Source organism: Clavelina lepadiformis, chromosome 6, assembly GCF_947623445.1.
Source record: "Clavelina lepadiformis chromosome 6, kaClaLepa1.1, whole genome shotgun sequence".
NCBI lineage: Eukaryota > Metazoa > Chordata > Ascidiacea > Aplousobranchia > Clavelinidae > Clavelina > Clavelina lepadiformis.
Window position 1 is genome coordinate 18,744,082 of NC_135245.1, and position 12,145 is coordinate 18,756,226.

Genomic DNA, 12,145 nt, shown 5'->3' on the forward strand with positions numbered 1-12,145 from the left:
CTAGCAGTTTGATCATCAGCCATGTTACTGTTCGGTATTATATCTAAAGTTAGCTCTAGCAGTGTAGTTATGGGCGATGAATTATTTCCAGATTCCCTTCCCTCTGCAGTTTTACCCCATATTTATAGATTATATGTTGCATTGTTGGTGTAAATGACGTACTTGAACAATCTTGCTAAGTTTCAGTACCAGGTTTCTCAGGCTCCGGTATATTTTCTCAGATTATTCTCAGCAAATTTGTACCAATTATATCAACGAATTGTTATGACCAGCTTCCGATGTGTGTGAGAAATGCTTGCCTATTATGGCTGTAGTATGTGTAAATAACTTTTATGTTATAACTTAAACTTAACCTAAATCTACTTTTTCATTTAAATCTAACTTGTCTTGAGCACTAAATTTAGGTAAAATCAGTTTTTTCATATCCTTTCTCTTAACTCAACGCTACAAACATTATGCACCAGAGGTAAACCCTTTTTAATTGCGGTTCTATATCTTGCTTGAAAGCGGCTGAAACTAAACGTGCGGAGTAAACTCTCGGATGGACCCAGAAAATTATTGCAATGACAATGACGGTAACTTTTCCTTGGTTTAGAGATGCTTTGATAATGTTAAAAAAGAATTTTTCCTAACTTCATAGCTGGAATAATGTTATTCATATTTAGTGTAATGTTCATATGGAATCAATTAACAAATGTCAATTTAAGCTGTCATTGCTAACTTTTCATTCATTCATTTATTTTTCATCAAAAGCGCGGTGGGGACGAAAAATCAAGCCAGTTGTTACTAACACGCGCCAATGAACAGGAAAAAGTGATGCACTAAATGAGGCCGTTATGCTTAGCTTTATTAAACATAAAATCATTCATCTGAAATAATAGAATAATAGTAAAGCAATAATAATAGAAAAGCAACACAACCTCACAGCTCAAAAGATGTTCGTTTGTCACAATACAAACCGTGAAGTAGTCGTAGTCTACGACTAAGAAATGCCCGAAGCAGAAACAAAACACAAGAAGTAATTAAGATAAAACGATGCGAGTTAACAAAGGAATTTTCATTACAAGTGACAAAGCCGAAAGTGCCTAAAACGTGCTCAAGAAAAATAACGTTAATAATTGCTGGTAAAAACTAGCACGGCCATTAAACCCATAAAACATAAGTTGAAAAGACGAAAAATTAAGCAGACGAGCAGGTGGTCTGTTCAAGCAACTGGTTATTGTAATTTGCTTCAGTTTCATATGCTGGACTCATGAGATTGAGTCAAAACTTATAAGACCACAAAGCATCCCTGCCGGGACTCGAACCCGGAACCTCTGGATTAGAAGTCCAGCGCGCTAATCCATTGCGCCACAGAGACGGCGAACGGAGACGTCCGCAGTCGGTACCTTGTTCATTACCACTCGAGGCGAAGTTTTCAATAATAACAAAGGTAATTTATCGTATATGCAGTGAACGTTTGTCAAACTAATTCTTTTAAACGACAACTGGAGACACGCTTTGATCGAACTTCAAGCTTTTATGGGGCGTGTGTTTTCAACAATAACGCTTTTTCTGATGAAAAATCCCGAATGATGACAACCGGATATACTGATACTCTCAATCGAAAGCCTTGCTTCAATTTGAGATTTTTTACAACATTCATAATTTGCAGGACAACGTCTTCAAGGAAAGAAGCTTTCTGGAAAGCGTAATAGAGATTAAACTATTCAAGCCATGCTCGCGTTAGTTATGGTGACCAAGCGAAGTCAATAGAAAATGTCTCTATTTTGTTGATGATGTGTTAAAGACAGCAGCGGTAGGTATCAGTAGCCTACTCATAGTGTCCTTACGGTTCAGTTTAACACTTTCATCCCCATGAATCCGCTTTCGGAAAGGCATTCAATGCAAAGCCAACCTAGAATGTGCGCTTTCCATAGCAAATCAAATTAATCATTATGTTGGACATAGACTTTCGTTGTAAATAAAATGACTGAAGGCCTAAAAACGAAATTTTATCATGACCAGTCCAATTAACAGTAGCCTACTGCACCTGAGTAGCAGTAAACTTTTGCTTATAATTACCTAACCAAGAAATATTTTACGAATTTTTATTTTTCAAAGCTGTTTTACCAGAATATTCCTTGAGCAGTGTTCTTTCATATAACACCAACTTGTTTTTGGACTTGCTCCCCACTTTAACGGCGGAATAATTCAAACTTTGTAAATAGAATCCTAACTAAAACTTATTGGCAATTTGTTGAATATTTGATAGTGGAGGTGTCGGATTTATGTCTTGAAGGCCTTAAAAAATAGGATGTACATCCGTAAGAGCCTCAACCGATTGCGTTAGTTTCGTTCCATTATTATCTCTTCTCCATTCGCAGAAAACTTTAATCGTCAGTTTTACGCACTTACACGAGGCTAAACTCGACTGAAGAGAACGGGCTACATTCTGAAATTATGTGGGGTTTATGCCCATAGCGCAATTAGGACTCAAACCCAAAATTGCCCAAATTTTGCTACGCGGTTGAAGAAGTCACATTTTCTAACTTTTCATGGAAGCCTCGCACCAGCACTTGAGTAAAACTCAAAATGAAATCCACAGGAAAACAAACAGGTTATTGCAAAATACGACTGCTCTAGTTGTTTTTAATTCGCTTTATATGGAGTTGGGACTAAAAATTAAAAATTACTGCATATAACAACACGCTTCTAGCTGTAAGACTAAAATGCTTCTTGTGACGTCACAATATTTTTCAAGAATTGGTCAGACACGAGGCTGCTTTATGACGTAGTTTGGAATCGGCAAATTTCGGATCCATTTTCATCGCTTGCTTGTATTGACTCGAGGCGCTTGAATAATCTCCCTGTGTTTTTAAAAATAACTCATAATAAAGCATTGTGACGAATGCTCAACTATGGAGGAATTCATACTTCTACGTTTTCAGAAACAACATCAAAAAATAACTCACTTTGGCGGCATGAATGTTGCCAATCAAATAGCAAGACTGAGGGGTGTGTTTCATCTCCATGGCAACCTTTATTGCATCATCGTAGTTGGAAAGTAAGGCCAAATAGTCGGAAATGACATACATGATGACGTCATGTTCTTCCTCAGGAGCGACGGAGAGCGAAAGTAGAAGACAATCCATCGCCTGCAAATGTTGGTGCCAGAGTAAAGCGCCAGTTCAGTAAGAAAACCCGAAACTTTTGCTCACATCCGGTCCAACGCACTCACCTCCGCCGCATTTCCGGTCGCTCTCCAAAAATATGACGTCAGGTAGGAGAACTTCCACGAGGTGGGGTACGAGAGCAAAGCAGAGGCGAGTCGAGACGCTATGTCATCTCCCAAAATATTTTTCAACGCCTGCGTAAAAATAAGTTGGGATTAGACCAAAAATTCAAAGCAAATCGTCCGTAGGAGCCAAAAAAGAAGGAAAACATGGTTTTCTGAAACACCAGCAATTATTGGTTATTTTCTGATGCACCGATATTTGATCAGTTGTTACGATTCCAAAATACAACACCTGAGTAAACTGATTTTCGGCCGGTCCTTCATTCAAGTTTTTCGTACTTATGACGTCATAAAGATCAATGTCATCACTAAGCACACACACCGGGTCGGCATCGACTGTGTTCAAGTCCGTATTCACTTGTGTGACGTCAAATCTGCGATGAAATACAAAACTCTACCTAACATTTTGCGATTTTCAAGTGAATCGAAACTACCTTGAAAGGTCTGGGATAAATTCATGGAAGTGTCATCTATGAAGTAAGTAGAACCATATGTAGATGTTATTATTATAGTCATAGATATTATAGTCTATCTAATGTTTACCCGTTAATGAGAGTAGCGTTTGATACGTAACGAAAATCCACGTCGTCAATCGCACCTTGGCAAGTCAACGGTGAACTGGGAAAATATATAAAGTTCAGTTACGTCGGCGCACAAGCCATGGCTCAACATAATGACCTGTACCTTTCATCATCATCATCGCTATCCTTGGTCGATCGGGCTTCATTTACCAGTTGCCCGAGTGAGCTTCTCATTTCGTCCAGTTTCTTCATCAGTTCTCGCGCGGAGGCCATTTTCTCATCGAGCTGAAAGAAGAAAATGGTTTGGTCGCCGTTTTTTTTTACATTCGCCAGATAATACCTTTAATTCTTTCACACTATTTCACAAGCACGTAACTCGGTCTTAAATCAGACGTTTTTTGTGACAAAACCGACTAAAAGAGTTGGAAAATCCGACGGTAATCTCACATCATTTGAAGTTGCATTTTTCAAGTCACTGATGATGCTATCCGCGTCGCGAATTAACGAGCCAGCACCATCAGCATCGGGGGTGGTTTTCTCGTCAACTCCGATTGCTGCACAATAGATCAAAACGCATTTGTCGTGATTATGGCAACAATGCATCATTGTGACAACACTAACCATTTACAATACCTTTCTTGTCTGCACCGTCACGCTTTGGGTTTAAAGAATTGCTTTCTTCCTGCGAAAGAGAAGGGTGGTGTAAAGAACACATAAATACTTGTCAGTAAAATCATCGCTAATTATCTTGATGGTCAATTTACCTGAGGTGTCGTTTCCTTTACTTCCTTTGCCTTTCTGTCGGCTTCCTGAGTGGCAGCATTCTGAGAACAACAACGTAAGTGGTTACACGCAAACATGAAAGATCTACTTGCGGAAGTAGAGAAACAATTGTAAATTGTTCGTGTAAATAAATAAATATATAAGTATGTAAAAAAATAAATCGTGTAAATAGTATTCAAATAAAAGCATTCAAATTACGCAAAAGCTTTGCGTCAGATCTACATAGAAACCATGCAATGGCAAGAATTCAGCTTTATAAAACTCAAATCTAGTTGAAAAACGCACAAAATTTTGGATGACTTCCAACGAATCCAGCTTTTGTTGGGTGAGGTTTCTGCATTTCACTACAAGCAGGCTGTGGTAGGCTTCAGTGTATTGCGGGTAGAGCAACAACGCATAGCTGTAAAACTGCACTGCGCCAGTCACATTTTCCTGGGCTTGTAAAGCATTCCCCATACTGAGATACGTTGCAGGCTACGCAGCATAAAGATACTTAAAGTTAATTATAACGTTACAGAAAAAAGCTCTGAAGCAACCTAGGTTTGTGTATTTTTGACATGGAGCCAATGGGATAAAATTTCAAGCATAAAGATGTTAAACAAAAAATTATATTATTTCTGTTTATGTTTGGTAGCTCATATAGTCAATCTGATGTGTCGCAAAAGCTTAACGCTCACCTCCGAATCGTTGACTTTTAACGCATATATCAGTAAATGGAATGAATTGTTAACTTTGCCGAGACGATACCTTCAAAATACAAGCAATTTCCAAGCTTTTCAAGTTAAAAAGAAAGATCTATTTCAAGTAACAGGCATATCACTTAAAGCAAGTCAACAAAACAGCTTGTAGCCATAAACAAGTCCACTTACATGATGTTAGATAAGCTCACAATGGGAATGTCTGAGTGTTGAACTGGTACGTGGTGGACACTCCGTCTGAGACACTCTACTGCTCTTGTATTGTCACCATAAACCCGCCAGTATAAGCCAGCCAAGTTATAGAGCAACCACAAGTTATTCTTGTTCTAGTAGTACAAGGGTGAAGGTTAATCTCTGTGCCATTTAGTTAAACTCATTAGCAAGTTTCAAAGAAGAAAAAATTAATTAAAAAATTAATAACAAAATTAGTTATCTTACTTTTTCTTTTAGGGCTTTCTGGAGAGCACTTAAAATACGCTGGCCCAGGTCGTCCGGCCAAACTCTTCCTTGATTGACATGCATTAAAAGGAACTGAAACAAAACACTATTAACAACACTAAGCGGAAATGCGATGTATATTGGCGATGAGTTGCATTTTATTCTAATGGGAAACATCATATGTTATCATTATTTTGACATTCGCAAATATATTTCCACTATGGACGGATAGAACATGTCTCTGGTACCGAAATGCTGAACAACTTTTTTTTCACAATTCGAACAAAATTTTAGGTTTTCTTTCCAAACTAAGCACAACTACCGCTTGCTTGGAAAATTAACAAACGTACATTCTGAAGACGAAGATCCTGTTTCCAATGCTTCAGATTTGAAGGAAGTTCCACAATGTGGTCATAAGGTGTACTCTCAAGGACCTCCAAGTGTTTACAATCAGGGGATTCCCAGGGTTGAGGGTGCATGTCGCCGTCATTTAAGTTGATGTAACTTGTCAGAAGTTGGCGGACACTGAAAAGTCTTGATTTTTGTTTTCGATGCATTTTTTATACACGTTAAAGCATAGTCCGACTACACGAAACTTTCAGCTTTTAACATTTATTAGAACATTCTGAAGCAAATTTTGAAATTTCTGGACAAAATATGCCGGCGCATTTTTTAACTCCTTTAGTGGAAAAAAATGTTTGGGTTGGTGTAGAAACTATGTTCTTTAGTATGCCTATTTCCGTTCTATTATAATCTGCTACAGAAAAGGTGAAACTAAACTCACGGAAATCCTCTCGTCTCAGGGTCAATGTAAGCTGATGGGAAGTCATCCCATGTCTCGTAATAGGAAGAATATGAACCACACGAGTCAACTGGAGGCCAAGACGGGTTCTACACAAACAAAGTTAACTTCAAACGATGTTGGCAAAGAAATGTCATATCAGACGTAGTGCGGCAAATAAATTTTTATTTTTCACTTAAAATACCAGTTTATTGTATTAGCTGGTAAAAGTCAGAAACGTTACTTTGCTATTGAATATGTCTCAGAACCCAGCCGGTTTGCATTACATTTACATTTTCCTGGCGCCACCATTACACCAACAGATATTCAGAGACGTTTTTTCTGAAATTCAGTAAATTACCGTCCAGTCATATAATATCCTCGTTGGTTGGTCATCTGTAGCTACGTCATCGACAGAATCAGTCTGATCAGAAATGGCATCTTCAGCATTTGTTTGCTGGTTTGTCGATAGCGGACTTTTCTTGGACTTTTTCCGATTTGGTTGCCGAACAATTGTCTAAAAAGGATCCTCAGATTTTAGAAAATTATGCAGATTAAAAACAATAAAAATGAGGAAAATATTAAACAATAAACAAAGATAAATATTAAAGATAAAAATGATATTTAAAATACATGCACAAACATTAAACTTAATAATCCTTCAACACCTACGAATCCGACAGCACCACATGTCTAAGTGCGAATAAATTGAATGAAAATTTTCAGTGGCTTTTTAATTGTATTGAACTGAATTTACAAGGGTAAGATTTTTTACACTTAATTTCTCGTGAAATCTTCTCTCCTCTTTCGTCAAAAGACAAATTTTTACATGTTTCATTTGTTAGTCGGTGATACGAGCCATGTATGTAACAATAAGCTTTAATTGTATTAACAATTACACAGCAAGAGCTTTGGCGACTTAGTTGTAACATACCCAGATATTTTGGTAATAACTCAGTACAAATTTGTCATAGAAATATTTCCCATCGCTAAAATGCAGCATTTTTCAAATTACAGCACGATATTTATAATATCGTAAATTATTTTGACAACACAAACACTCAATGCTGTGTCAGTGCAAGATATAATAATGACATCATAATGGGGCCAGTGTAATTTTTCAATCACATTTCTATAAATTCTATTTGAGACAAAAAACTTCACACATTGTCAAGATGATTCAGTGGTCAAAATACTGACGTTAAAGGATTAATTAAAAAGGTTTATATAAAAAACATAAAAATGCCAGTTTACTGCCGTCTCCTTTTTGATTGCAGTCATAGGAATGGGTTTGGTCGCGTCATGTAGGTAAACTATCTCATCACTGGTGTGGTTTGAAGATGTGGGGTTGGAAATATTGCAAACGAGAACTGAACTGGACTTGTTTGTTTTAACCTGGCACTTATGCCCTGCAATGAGAAAAGCAAAATACATGAAGCAACAAAGTGATAAATCCCAAACCATTTATAGATTTGTTTAATACATGCAATCTGGACCATTGTGAAAGCTTTATCTTACTGATTAATTGATTAAAAGTAATGAAGAAAACAGCCATTCATTCTATCTATATTGAAAAGCTTACATTTATTCAATATTTTGATAAAACTTACTAAATTTGCCTTCTTTTATGGTTTGATGTTCATAAGATAGGTGTTGTTCGTACTGTTTCTTTATTGGCAAGTGCTGGTTCATAAAACGCTTCTGATCTTCCAAAAATTTTTCATGTTTCACTTTGTAATTTTGCAATTCTTCTAAAGTTCGTTTAAGGCTCGTGTGTTGGATTTCCAGTTTTTCCTGCAAGAGAAATGTTTTTCTTTGTTTTTTTTGGTTCTATTATGCAAATTATTGCATCAATTTACATGTAACTAGTTAGCTGAACAACAAAATAGATTAGAGTGAGGTATACAATTTGCATTTAACAGGATCAGAAAATATACGAATTTAGCATAAGGTTTTTCAAAAAGTCTGCATTTTTTTACCAATGTTAATAGTAAGATAAAACCATGGTCAGCTTGCACAATCTTAAAACAGAAATATACCTACAGTCAAGCAGTTACAGTTTGCCTTACTTTTTACCATTAGCAAAATCACAACGCAGTAACCTGCAACTTCAGCTGACACTTAACGGCTGCCAGCCTTGTCTTTGCTGCCTTGAAGACGGGTTGACGCAGAAGTGTTTCTTTGTAGTAATGTATGGATTCGTTGTACATTCCCAGTACTGCATACATATTGCCCAGAGTGAAGAAATTAATGTTAAAGTCAGTGGAGATTTCCAATGCATGTAGCATCACAATTGTAGCATTGATTGTGTAGTGAGCCCTGTCAAAAACATATTCTTCAGAAGAACAAAATCTTGAACTCAATATACGACTCATCAAGAACAACACACAATGGCGCCACAACACATTTGGTGCGCAGTTGTTTCAAAATTGATTAACGTACCGATGTAAAATGTTGCCGAGGTTGACCAGGGCGACATCTTTGTACTCCTCCGGTGAGAAGTGTAAAGCTCTTCGCACACACTCGACCGCTTCTCTGCTGTCGCCTTTCATTCGCCAATAAAACGACGCCAGGTTATAGACAACCCAAGACGTTGAGTTCTAATTCAAAATTGCAAAGCTTTTAACTACATTATGCTTTATGCCCGATCACATTTTCAAATTGCCAACATTTCATCATGATTCCGTGCCAATTAAACCCAGGACAACTTAACCAATATGTGTGGGTTGAATTGTCGTCCGGTTGAATTGACTGACCACCCTTCATCATTAATAAAATCTTATATATATATATATATACTCAATAACAAATACTGTATGACACACTTAAACTTTTTTGGCATCAATTATGGCAACATCAACCAAGAAGTGATAATCAGCAACATACCTTTTCTAAAGCGACATTAATTGCAGTTGCTGCATTATCAGGGTTTTCCAGAAAGCTCATTGTGCTTTTTAAACCAGTCACAGGAAAAGGTGCGAAGCATGCGCGCCTTTGAACGCCCTGCGTTGGCATTTAATGAAATATATGATTAATTATTTTATAATCTAATGAACATATATTTTCTTCAATAGACTTTTGAAGTTTTCTTGCATTAAACTTAAGTTTGATTTTTGTCAAAATGTTTTTACCACAATAACATTTTTAGAGTATATGTAACAACAAAAAGTATCACAGCTAAACAACAAACTTGAATTGGTAAAATATATACAAAGTAAACCATAATATCCTTGAGGAAAGATTTTTTCTCATTCTCACCTGCAAGTGATCATAGGCATGAATGCTATAGGGAAGATTATATGCTGTTGTGCAGTTTGGTGCATTCACGTCGCTGCTGGGCACACTCACAATATCAATATGATCGGAAATCTAATCACAAAACACTCATAGCATTAGTACATGCACAAAAAGTTAGTTGGAATATATGTTATAGGCAATAAAATTCATATGTGCGTAGTCCTAAGGATTAACAGATAATTCAAGGTCACCTAGGTCAAGATAATAATTTATATGTTTTACTGCCATAATTTCTCATTTTGTTTTGGAATGGACAAACATAAAAGTTGGTCTAAAATAGGAGACTCACCAATTGTTGACCTGGATGCGTAAGTTAGCTTAATTGATAAAAATAGAAGGATCTTTTGAAAAGCTAAGCAAGGTAGAACACAGCTTACCTGAATATCCTTGTTCTCCAAGGGTAGTACAGAACTTGCATACAATTCAAAATCCGGCAAACGTTTACCTAAACAACACAAGTTATTCTAAAACAAAGGTGGATGACAAGGCCCATGAATGAGTCATGCTAAGAACTCATAATAGAATAAATAACAATAAAACCTGGTCCGAGACAGTACCTATAGTAAAATGTGTATAGCCTGAATAATCACAATGGTGTCAATTTTTACCATGAACAACGAACACTGATATATACAGTGCATACAAATCCAAGCGTCAACTATGAACTAACTATACTATAACTACGAAATCAAGAGACACACCAGCGGCTCTACAATCAGGATCCTGTCGATAATGACGACTTTCCAGTTCAACATCTTTATCTTCGTTGTTTTCAATTTCGGCTTGCTCCTGAAGCAATTTCTCCTTTCGTTGCTGAAGTTTTGAACACAAAATTTATTCCAAGTAAATTTCAGATGGGTGGATATGTATTTAATATCAATACTGTCCTCATTTTGTTACAGTGGTATGCGCTACAGAATTTGAACTTGTGTATGTGGAAAAATCATTATACTTTAAGTTCTTTGTGCTGTATATCCTGTCTCATAAATGACACAAGGTCTTCAGGTTGTTTCATTGTAAATGGAGATTCCATCTAAATAAAAATAAACGTCGTTCTCAAGAATTCACAAACACACATGTAAAGATGTAGATTTATGCAGACATTTAACTGCATGGCAAGAATACACACCAGCATACATTTTCCATGTTTGGCTGCAATTTATGTTGCATTATATGTTAAAATGTAGTATATATATTATATGCATTATGTCCAGGATTCCAAATACAACTGTAACAAGCATAACAACCTGTTGTTGGATCCTACCGTCCTCGGTCACCATCCAATGGGTGCTTGCATCGCCATGACGACAAAATAAAAGCGTGAACAGCAAAATTAGCATTTTATACCATCACTAATCATACAAGTTCTGCAAAGTTAACAAACCTATGTAAAATAATTAATGAGTCTGTTTTCGAGCTAAGCATCGGTAGGCTGTATTGCTATGTAGCGCGGAAACATATACTTGTGATCTGTTGAATGTCAACAAGGATCAAAAATGTGCAGGTCTGTCAGAAGCTGGAGGAAAATATGATAGCATTGAAATTGTAAGCACATTTTTTATGCGAACAGAAAATATAGTTGGAAATTATTCCCATGATAACAAAGGTGTGTTTGAGTATGACAGTAAATTACGTAAATGCTACATGTCTTTTTTAAGTTAAATTTATATGTGCAACGAGTACAATTTATTATACAATAAGCATGACTCTCTTTGGCAATAACAAAACAAAAGTTCATTCCATAACTACAATGGAGAATGGAGTTGGGCATGAACAAAGCTGAAAACCACAATGCTTTCCGACAATGAGTGAATAAAGGTGAGTATTGAGTGGCAAAACAAAACCTAAGAAATCCTGTTGTCCTGTGTATGCTGTTGCCACAACAATTTTCACTTTGGGTCATGCGCAAGACATATTAGGGAGCAAGTGCCATAAAAATAGGAATACAATGTTATCACGTGTAGATTGGGGCAGTTTCAGCCACTGAGCCTTCAGTAAATGGTGCAGAAAACATGTGAAAAGTAAACAGTTGATAACTGCTATTGGGCAAATGAGCACGAATAGGAACATGAATAGGCCTATAATGATTGCTGTTTGCTTGGCAAATAACAGACAACCTTTGCACAACAAGATAAAATAAATAGTCATTACACACGAAATTAACTTTTATCTCCTGCGCACTTAGCAAACTTTCCTATCTGGATGAACTTTATTCATAAGACATTCAAAACCTAATTTAAAAAAGTTGTTGTTTAATCAGTCCATCAACCAATCAATTCAATCCAAATATTTTTTAACATTTGTTCGCTAACTGTTAGTCTGTCGCCAAAGTAGCAGTATTCTTTCCTTC

At 36.5% G+C, this 12,145-nt stretch overlaps 1 protein-coding gene and 1 non-coding gene across 3 annotated transcripts; both read right to left on the minus strand.

The window, feature by feature from the left end:
- Positions 1-1,286: 1,286 nt before the first annotated feature.
- On the minus strand, positions 1,287-1,360 carry Trnar-ucu (transfer RNA arginine (anticodon UCU)). Its single transcript has one exon. It is a non-coding gene; the product is annotated as a tRNA-Arg (tRNA).
- Positions 1,361-2,611: 1,251 nt separating this feature from the next.
- LOC143462889 (tetratricopeptide repeat protein 17-like) lies at positions 2,612-11,200 on the minus strand. 2 transcript variants are annotated; one of them, XM_076961195.1, is made up of 26 exons: positions 11,043-11,200; positions 10,748-10,828; positions 10,497-10,608; positions 10,173-10,240; positions 9,757-9,867; positions 9,385-9,501; positions 8,941-9,098; positions 8,601-8,817; positions 8,109-8,292; positions 7,753-7,907; positions 6,860-7,015; positions 6,502-6,608; positions 6,068-6,242; positions 5,718-5,810; positions 5,451-5,605; positions 5,259-5,328; positions 4,867-5,055; positions 4,563-4,622; positions 4,432-4,480; positions 4,246-4,352; positions 3,962-4,083; positions 3,821-3,895; positions 3,510-3,651; positions 3,221-3,349; positions 2,955-3,137; positions 2,612-2,849 (listed from the first exon to the last, which is right to left on the minus strand). In XM_076961195.1, the coding sequence occupies exons 1-26, from the start codon at positions 11,133-11,135 to the stop codon at positions 2,739-2,741; spliced, it is 3,219 nt and encodes a 1,072-aa protein (XP_076817310.1). In that variant the 5' UTR covers positions 11,136-11,200; the 3' UTR covers positions 2,612-2,738. The 2 variants fall into 2 exon arrangements, with proteins under 2 accessions (XP_076817310.1, XP_076817309.1); XM_076961194.1 differs by having other exon boundaries at positions 4,420-4,480.
- Between the last annotated feature and the right edge of the window lie 945 nt (positions 11,201-12,145).

Coding starts and splice junctions, on each gene's coding strand:
- LOC143462889 (XM_076961194.1), bottom strand. CDS start 11,135: ATGCTAATTTTGCTGTTCACGCTTTTATTTTGTCGTCATGGCGATGCA. Junction 7,016..7,752: donor CAATCAAAAAGGAGACGGCA/GTAAACTGGCAT, acceptor GATCCTTTTTAG/ACAATTGTTCGGCAACCAAA. Junction 3,138..3,220: donor CGACCGGAAATGCGGCGGAG/GTGAGTGCGTTG, acceptor CAACATTTGCAG/GCGATGGATTGTCTTCTACT.